The 10,521-nt window shown below is 49.5% G+C and overlaps 1 protein-coding gene across 3 annotated transcripts; it reads left to right on the forward strand.

Moving 5' to 3' along the window:
* Positions 1–599: 599 nt before the first annotated feature.
* Positions 600–4,930, forward strand: LOC142922472 (RNA-binding protein 47-like). 3 transcript variants are annotated; one of them, XR_012940064.1, is made up of 3 exons: positions 633–724; positions 1,908–1,960; positions 3,626–3,712. XR_012940064.1 is itself a non-coding variant. In XM_076063286.1 (2 exons), exons 1-2 carry the CDS (start codon positions 677–679, stop codon positions 4,862–4,864), a joined length of 1,287 nt encoding a protein of 428 aa, XP_075919401.1. In that variant the 5' UTR covers positions 600–676; the 3' UTR covers positions 4,865–4,930. The 3 variants fall into 3 exon arrangements, 1 of the variants encoding a protein (XP_075919401.1); XR_012940065.1 differs by lacking the exon at positions 3,626–3,712 and adding an exon at positions 2,567–3,613; XM_076063286.1 differs by lacking the exon at positions 1,908–1,960 and having other exon boundaries at positions 600–724; positions 3,626–4,930.
* The last annotated feature ends 5,591 nt before the right edge of the window (positions 4,931–10,521 follow it).

Here is a 10,521-nt window from a genome sequence, read left to right on the forward strand (position 1 = left end):
TGGTGGTGGTGGTGATGTTGGTGGTGGTGATGGTGCTGTTGGTGGTGGTGATGGTGGTGGTGGTGGTGATGCTGGTGGTGGTGATGGTGGTGGTGATGCTGGTGGTGGTGGTGGTGATGTTGGTGGTGATGGTGGTGGATGGAGCGTTTGTGTGAACTAATATAAATGACGGTGTCAAAAATCTTTACTTGAAAGGAATTGGCCTTTAAAAGGTAGCAAAGCGTTTATTTGCAAGGCAATTTTAACAAATTGCACGAACATGAACCATTCAAAAACGTGTCATAACGTGACTGATCAGACATCACGAAAACGTCTGAGGCCTGCGCCCAAAACAATTACCGCACTCCCGGTCAAAGTGCGCCATCTAATCTGGGAAACGGGGGCATTACAGGAGAAAGGTCAAATTTAATTTAACAACAACAACAATAATAATATATGGACAAGTTCGGCAGGCCAAATTAAGAAGCCCAACGGGCCGTCCTTTGCCCACGTCTGGCCCAACTCGTGTAGAGACGGAGCTACGGGATCGCTTCATGACGCAGGAGCGAAGTGTAACGTGGCCCTTGCAGTACCGTGAGCGACTCACGAGGGGGGTGCCCTTCACCCCGCAGCGGATAGACCACGGCTGAGACTGATGACGGACCGGTTGAGGGTCACGGCGTTCCTCTGAGGCCGAATGAATCAGCCTCGCCCCCCTCCGCTGCACTCCGGGCTCTCACGTGATGTATCCTGTACACAAATTGAACGTCTCTGAATGTAGATTGAACTGTCGGCGGTTCCAACGTGCAAGCCTCATCTCCCCTCTTACACCAGGCACCGCCTCCGTGCGCTCTGCGCTGCAGGAGCCGAAGCTTTCTGATCGAAGCGGCGAGTTGACCTCCTTGTGTAGAGGTCAACCCTCGATTCGTCATTTGCCTCGCCTTCTCCTCTTGCTGCCTCCAAGATCTGGAACTTACTTCCCTCAACCATCTGTCCACGTCCAAGCTAAATACATTTCCTCCTCTTCTCTGCCTATGGCCGTCTCTCTCTTAAAATACCGGACAAGTATCACGCCTCGTTGTTACCGGTTAGGTGCACGCGTCTGTTGTGGTATAGCGTCGTGAGATTCGGTTGCATGTAGATGCTCTCTAAATTAAAAATCGTGTTAACTTATTCTGTACAAGCTACACCACTGTCGTCATGTATAATTATCACACACACACACACACCACTCGCGCTATTCGCCACCGCAGAGTTAATCGTGTAGGCAATGTCACAACAGTAGCGCAGCTACCGACCTACTCACCTACAAAGAGTGCAGTATAGCTAGGAGCTGATATGATTAGGCGATTAAGTGAATTGACCAAACTTATAACTTTTGTGTGCATGTATGTTGTTGAACTTCTTTCGCGCTGTACGGTAGTTAACCGTGCCAATCAGAGATGTGGGGGAAGGACGAAAGACTAAACACAAAGCAGTTAAATTTTAATTTAAAGCTTTCGTGACTGCAGTAATTCATATTCTTAGCTCTTTCGGTAAAGTCACGTTGAAGGGAAACAATAAAATAATAAAATATATATAAAACAATAAAAATCATGATGACCGTTTGTGTTATGGTCGAAACGTCGTGAGAATTTTTATTTTTATATATTTTATTACTTTATTGTTTCCCTTCAACGTGACTTTACCGAAAGAGCTAAGAACACAAAAAGCAGTTCTAAAGAAATGAGTTTTAAATCTAGATGTGAATGTGTATAGCTCCAGTGGCTTCCTAATATGGTAATAAAAAGTATTCCAGGCGGCTGCAGAAACACATCTGACAGCGTGCGATACAGTGACCGTCTTTGTTCGGTGACTGAGCCAAAAGGCACTGCGAGGATGACCGCAGTTTGCGTGAAGGTTCCTTAACCAGAGGAACGCGTGGTCAGTAACTCGGGTGGATTAATAAACAGCGACCATTTCAGCGTCACGCTTCCCGAAGGTAGGAAACCCCCTACAAGCCACGCCCAGCATAATACAACTGATTATGCCGCACCCATAACCTCCCATCCAGTGGCACATATGCGGACAAATTTTTAAAAACTAATTGTTATCCAATTTGTCGAGTAATGAAACCGATATATTTGGTTGAGTGATCAACGACTTAAGAAATATGATGATACCCCAGCTCTAATTATAAATGCGGTTATTTAAGAGATGGTCAAAGCAAAATTCATCACCCTAATTCATGACACAAATTTATAAATTCTGATATATAAAATATTTTACTTAATTAAAACCATGCGATATTATTTATTTCGTCGTTGAGCTGCGTGAATTGTAAAACATGCACTCCATTGATTTCAAATATCCATTTAAAAATTGTATCCTTTTAGCAATTTGATCAAAACCTATTTGCGATTTCGCATCTTCATGAGATCAAAGATGAATCGGCCCACTCTGAAACACAAGCAAAATTAATATCTGAATATGAATGGCGTGACCAAATAAAACATATCCTGGATCGTTTTGGTGAACGCTACACTAACAACAATACTCATTTCTATACAACGTCTGGCTCGCATGATTACTCTGTGTGGTTCATAAGGTGGGGCGTGTGCTGCTTTGATGATGGCAATTCAACCCCCGACCCACCACCCTCCCCAACAACTCGCTCCAACCATTCTGCGGTCATGATTTGGGACTGTGATTCCATTTGCAAGTAAACTCACATTTCAACAACGAGGGTTTGAAAGCATTAAGCATTAAGATCTGTCTGCATGTCTGCTCTGTTGTAAAGATGATCCAATATGAACACAATTGTAATACAACAGCTCTGTTGCTGTTAGGGACCATACAATGTTGAAAACTGGCCACAGTTGATTAAATGGCCCACTCATGGTCCAGAGCAGAACTCGGTACCACCTAAGTTAGCAAAACTTTAGTCGTACCCATTTATTTGAATGGAAAATGAAAGTAAATTACTTGATAGTCTCACTCATTGAATTTGTTTATCCCTGGCCACGTAGAGAAATTGCAACTGCTCAATTTAGGCCACCTCACGTGGTACCGACAAAGGAGACATCTCATGGGCTATGGAAAAATAAGAATAGGTTGTATCCTTTCTGGCAATAAAACAGATCTTAAGATTCATTGAAGAAGGTTTCTGTTTGGTGTTTGAACATCTAAACACCCGTTTTGTTGCCAAAAAAGGATCAAATCTATTCTTATTTTGTCATACTTTGATACCGGCAAAACGGTCTCATTTTGAAGCGTCTCATGGACTATTGGATGGGGAGAAAAAAAACGGCGCTAAAAGTCAGCGCCGACCTCTCCTGTCGTGCCCAGTGACGTCATCACGGGCAAAGTTCACCGCGCGAAGTCAAACGCCGCCTCGTGAGCGCCGCTCGAAACGCAAAATCATCGCTCGGTGAACATTTCCGAGGACAAACAAACGCATGCCGGGAACCGTGTGAGTTTGTGTTTCTTGTTTCCTCTGTGCAATGTGGGGGAGGGCTTCATCCAGCAGTGGATTGACAAAAGCGCTGTATGCATACTGCACAGGCTACGCTAACGTCACATTTAGGCCCACGGACCGAACAAACGCGTCTCTCTTTCTCCATCCGTCTCCACTCTCTCTCTTTCTCTCTTCACTGCTGGCCTGTAGGTTTGGGCCAAGCGAGTTCCTGCCGGAGATTTGGCTTTTCAGGAGCTGATTCCCCCCGTGATTTTGTCGGCACGAGGCGACCACGCGGAGTGTCAAGGGCTCCACCGGGCCACAAGGCGCTGCCCCAGCACCACCGTAGTAGCCAAACCACCGGTGCTCGGCATGGCCTATATGAAGGTCTTGCTGGACCGCATGTTGCGCACGGGGTACAGCATCGTCCAGGAGAACGGACAGAGGAAGTTCGGACCGCCGCCCGACTGGCAGGGGCCCCCTCCCGCCCGTGGCTGCGAGGTGTTTCTGGGGAGGATCCCGCGCGACCTCTACGAGGATGAGCTGGTGCCCGTGCTGGAGATGGTGGGGAAGCTCTACCAGCTCCGCCTCGTGATGGATTATAGCGGAGAGAACCGCGGCTACGCGTTCGCTACCTACGCCACGCGCGCCGAAGCCACGGATGCCGTCAAGAAACTCAACAAATTCGAGATCCGTCCCGGACACCGCATTGGAGTCCGCTTCAGCGTGGACAATCGCCGCCTCTTCATTGGGGGGCTGCCAAAGGACAAGAAGCGAGCGGAGGTGATGATGGCGATGAGCGGTGCCACGGAGGGCGTGGTGGACGTCAAGATGAGCGTCTGTTGCTGGGACAAAACCCTCAACCGAGGCTACGCGTTCATCGAGTACGGGAGCCATCACGCGGCCGCCATGGCCAGGAAGAAGCTCCTTCGAATCAACTTCCAGCTATGGGGCCGGACCATCAAGGTGGACTGGGCCATCCCGGAATGGGACACGGTGGCTGCGGCTGCGACAACCGAAGACGAGGAGGAGAAGGAGGCGGCGGTGCCAGACCTGCCAGAGCCGGAGTGCACGGGCACCGGCAAAGCCGCACACAGCCTGTTTCAGGGCTGGGGGGCACGCACGCGGCTGTGGTGGGCACCTCTCCACCTGCGGCCCATGCCCGTTGCTCTCGAGGCGCTGCCGGAGGCGGCCATGCTGTCGTGGGAGGGGCGGTTGCGGATGCTGTGTCGGACTGCCGGCGTCAGCTACCCAATCTTCGAGCTGCACGCTTACTCAGAGCCCGGGATACCCGTGGGCCTCCTCTATAAGGTGTTGATTCCCGGGATGGGAGAAGGCGCCGGCATCTTCCCCGCATTTCTGAGCTCCAGCGAGGAGGGAGCACGGGAGGTGGCGTGTCAGCTCGCCTACAACATCCTCAGCGATGCGAATCCTCTGAGAATGTGCTAGGCCCCGCCTCCGGCCACGCCCTCTCGTGAAACCTTGGAGCAAGTGACACGAGAGGGCGTGGCTGGAGGCGTGGCTAGGCTCCACCTCCGGCCACGCCCTCTCGTAGAACCTTCCAGCAGGTTACACGAGAGGGCGTGGCCGGAGGCGTGGCTAGGCCCCGCCTCCGGCCACGCCCTCTCGTGGAACCTTCCAGCAGGTGACCAAAGTAACTCGGCTAGCCCCACCTGTTGCCTTTGCCCCAGATGCGCCTCCTTCCCTGATTGGTTGTTACCTCTGTGGCCGTGCCGTGAAGCCCTTGCCAGGCCTCAGCAGGTGTCACCCTGTGATGTCAACAGGTGTCACGCTGTGATGTCAGCAGGTGTCACCCTGTGATGTCAGCAGGTGTCACCCTGTGATGTCAGCAGGTGTCACCCTGTGATGTCAGCAGGTGTCACCCTGTGATGTCAGCAGGTGTCACCCTGTGATGTCAGCAGGTGTCACCCTGTGATGTCAGCAGGTGTTACCCTGTCATTACACTTTAATGAAAACCGAAAACAGAATCCTTGAAGAAAAAAAACTCATTCAGGTTTTTTGACATGTCGACGCCATTTCGTTTTTGAAAATGCATTCTGATATCAGAACATTTGATTGTTTATCAAATTGAAAAACCCTTGAACAACTTTGCTGCACACGGAGATGTCCGTGCACCGCCTCGTTTCCACGGCCTCTATCCCGGTGCCATTTGTATTTCAGTTCTGTTCCTTCACCTGAAGAAGGCTACTTGTGTTGTGGCCGAAACGTCGTGATTTTTGTTGTTTTATTTTTTACCTACGTGGTGACTTTACCGAATAGAACCAAAGAGTACACATACAGCTGTTAAAAGTTTGATGTTTTATTGATTTTTAGCTTAGGTGTGTTTTTTCCGGTAATGTTTCTGTTGTTTATGTTTCAGTGGAAATACAGTCCTAAAAAGTCTCTCTCCACTCTCTCTCTCCACTCTCTCTCTCCACTCTCTCTCCACTCTCTCTCTCCACTCTCTCTCTCTCCACTCTCTCTCCACTCTCTCTCCACTCTCTCTCCACTCTCTCTCTCCACTCTCTCTCCATTCTCTCTCTCTCTCCACTCTCTCTCCACTCTCTCTCTCTCTCCACTCTCTCTCTCTCTCCACTCTCTCTCTCTCTCTCTCCACTCTCTCTCTCTCCACTCTCTCTCCACTCTCTCGGCCGAGTCTCTGCCACTTGTGGTTCTGAGTGTCGCACGCTTGGGATCCTTCTTGCCCTCCTCTGCGGTTCTGTGTGTGACCGACGACGTGTGTGGAGAGCTGAAGGGTAGCGGTTAGCGCTACGCTGCACCACGATCCTGGCGACCCAAGTTCGATTCCCACTCACATCCAACATCGGTGACGATTATCTGAACCGGTCCAGGGCCTCCCCTAGGTGGACTCCGCCTCAAATGAGTACCTGGTGCGGTGTGTAAACATCGCCACTAGGGAGACAAAGGCGGCCGGGCGTGGTGTTGGCCACTCACCCCCTCGTGTACCGTGCCGGTCTTATAGGAGCTCGCTAACAGCACTTGCCCCTACAGTCTGTCAAGGCTACACGGGGGATCTTTGTCCGTGCGCGGCACGGTGAGTGTGTGCAGCCAGTGTTTCTGCTGGGCGTATCAGAAGGCAATGAAAATAAGGACAACTTGGCAGTCACACAGACACAGTGACACACACGCGCAGAGACACAGACAGACACGCAGAGACACATAGACATACACACGCAGAGACAGACACACACATGCAGAGACACATAGACACACACACGCAGAGACACATAGACACACGCAGAGACATAGACATACACGCAGAAACAGACACACAGACACACATGCAGAGACACAGACACACACAGACACAGAGACACACACAGAGACACAAAGACACACACACACGCAGAGACAGACACACACGCAGAGACATACACACACGCAGAGACAGACACACATGCAGAGACACAGACACACACCGATACAGACACACACAGACACACGCCGAGACAGACAACAACAACCGCCATTCGCCACTAAGTGGCGGTGACGTCACCATGACGCTTGTGCCAGGCTATGTGCACCCTGAGGCCACGTGAAGTGTCGAACGCCCGCTGGCAGGAGGTCACGGGGCAGACCCAGGTGCTACGGGTCGACTGACTGAGATGACTGGCTGATGCACCACCTGTGCCCCCTACTGTGCCAACCTGCTGTGCTTTAGCCACCCGGCGCTCCGCTCGTTGTTGTGAGCGTCGCTCCTCCGCCCTCCGTTGTTGAGTAGTGGTCTAGAAACACACACAGACATCACACACACACACGACACACACAGAGACATCACACACACATGACACACACAGACATCACACACAGACATCACACACAAGACACACACAGACAACACACACAAGACACACACACACACAAGACACACACAGAGACATCACACACACACAGACATCACACACAAACATCACACACACACACAAGACACACACAGAGACATCACACACACACAGACAACACACACACACACAAGACACACGCAGACATCACACACACAAGACACACGCAGACATCACACACACAAGACACACACAGACATCACACACACACAAGATACACACAGACATCACACACACAAGACACACACAGACATCACACACACAGACATCACACACACACAGACATCACACACACACAGACATCACACACACACCACACAAGACACACACAGACATCACACACACAGACATCACACACACAGAGACATCACACACACACAGACATCACACACACACCACACAAGACACACACAGACATCACACACACACACAAGACACACACACAGACATCACACACACACCACACAAGACACACACAGACATCACACACACAGACATCACACACACACAGACATCACACACATACAGACACACAAAGACACACACATCACACATGAGACACATAGAGACACACACATCACACATACAGACACACACAAAGACACACACATCACACATGAGACACACACAGAGACACACACACATCACACACATAAAACAAACAGAGACACACACCCAGAGACACACACACACAGACACACACATCACAGACGGAGACACACACATCACACACAGAGACACACACACATCACACACAGAGACACACATACAGACACACACATCACACACAGAGACACACACACATCACACACACAGAGACACACACAGAGACACACACAGACACACACAGAGACACACAACACACACACAGAGACAGACACACAGAGACACACACACATCACACACGAGACACACACAGACAACACACACATAAGACACACACACACAAGACACACACAGAGACATCACACACACACAGACATCACACACACACAAGATACACACAGACATCACACACACAAGACACACACAGACATCACACACACAGACATCACACACACGTAGACATCACACACACACAGACATCACACACACACCACACAAGACACACATAGACATCACACACACACAGACATCATACACACACAGACATCACACACACCACACAAGACACACACAGACATCACACACACACACAAGACACACACACAGACATCACACACACACAAGACACACACAGACATCACACACACACATCACACACACACAAGACACACACAGACATCACACACATACAGACACACACAAAGACACACACATCACACATGAGACACACACAGAGACACACACACATCACACACATAAAACAAACAGAGACACACCCAGAGACACACACCCAGAGACACACACACAGAGACACACACATCACAGACGGAGACACACACATCACACACAGAGACACACACACATCACACACAGAGACACACATACAGACACACACATCACACACAGAGACACACACACATCACACACACAGAGACACACACAGAGACACACACAACACACACACAGAGACAGACACACACAGAGACACACACACATCACACACGAGACACACAGATACACAGAGACACACACACATCACACACAGAGACACACACAGACACACACGAGACACACACAGAGACACACACACAGAGACACACACAGAGACCCACACAGAGACACACACAGAGAGACACACACACAGATACACACACATACATACACACAGACACACACAGACAACACACACAAGACACACACACACACAAGACACACACAGAGACATCACACACACAGACATCACACACAAACATCACACACACACAAGACACACACAGAGACATCACACACACACAGACAACACACACACACAAGACACACGCAGACATCACACACACAAGACACACACAGACATCACACACACACAAGATACACACAGACATCACACACACAAGACACACACAGACATCACACACACAGACATCACACACACACAGACATCACACACACACAGACATCACACACACACCACACAAGACACACACAGACATCACACACACAGAGACATCACACACAGACATCACACACACACCACACAAGACACACACAGACATCACACACACACAAGACACACACAGACATCACACACACATCACACACACACAAGACACACACACAGACATCACACACACATCACACACATACAGACACACAAAGACACACACATCACACATGAGACACATAGAGACACACACATCACACACATACAGACACACACAAAGATACACACATCACACATGAGACACACACAGAGACACACACACATCACACACATAAAACAGAGACACACACCCAGAGACACACACACAGAGACACACATATCACAGATGGAGACACACACATCACACACAGAGACACACACACATCACACACAGAGACACACATACAGACACACACATCACACACAGAGACACACACACAGAGACACACACAGAGACACACAACACACACACAGAGACAGACACACAGAAACACACACACATCACACACGAGACACACACAGACAACACACACACAAGACACACACACAAGACACACACAGAGACATCACACACACACAGACATCACACACACACAAGATACACACAGACATCACACACACAAGACACACACAGACATCACACACACAGACATCACACACACGCAGACATCACACACACACAGACATCACACACCACACAAGACACACACAGACATCACACACACACAGACATCACACACACACAGACATCACACACACACACCACACAAGACACACACAGACATCACACACACACAAGACACACACACAGACATCACACACACAAGACACACACAGACATCACACACACATCACACACACACAGACATCACACACACACACATCACACACATACAGACACACACAAAGACACACACATCACACATGAGACACACACAGAGACACACACACATCACACACATAAAACAAACAGAGACACACCCAGAGACACACACCCAGAGACACACACACACAGAGACACACACATCACAGACGGAGACACACACATCACACACAGAGACACACACATCACACACAGAGACACACATACAGACACACATCACACACAGAGACACACACACATCACACACACAGAGACACACACACAGAGACACACA

The sequence above is a fragment of the Petromyzon marinus genome, unplaced genomic scaffold (genome assembly GCF_048934315.1).
Source record: "Petromyzon marinus isolate PM22_M1 ecotype Great Lakes invasive population unplaced genomic scaffold, UKy_Petmar_22M1.pri1.0 PM_G_Scaffold_98, whole genome shotgun sequence".
Taxonomy (NCBI): domain Eukaryota; kingdom Metazoa; phylum Chordata; class Hyperoartia; order Petromyzontiformes; family Petromyzontidae; genus Petromyzon; species Petromyzon marinus.

Coding starts and splice junctions, on each gene's coding strand:
- LOC142922472 (XM_076063286.1), top strand. CDS start 677: ATGAATCAGCCTCGCCCCCCTCCGCTGCACTCCGGGCTCTCACGTGAT. Junction 725..3,625: donor ACTCCGGGCTCTCACGTGAT/GTATCCTGTACA, acceptor GCTGGCCTGTAG/GTTTGGGCCAAGCGAGTTCC.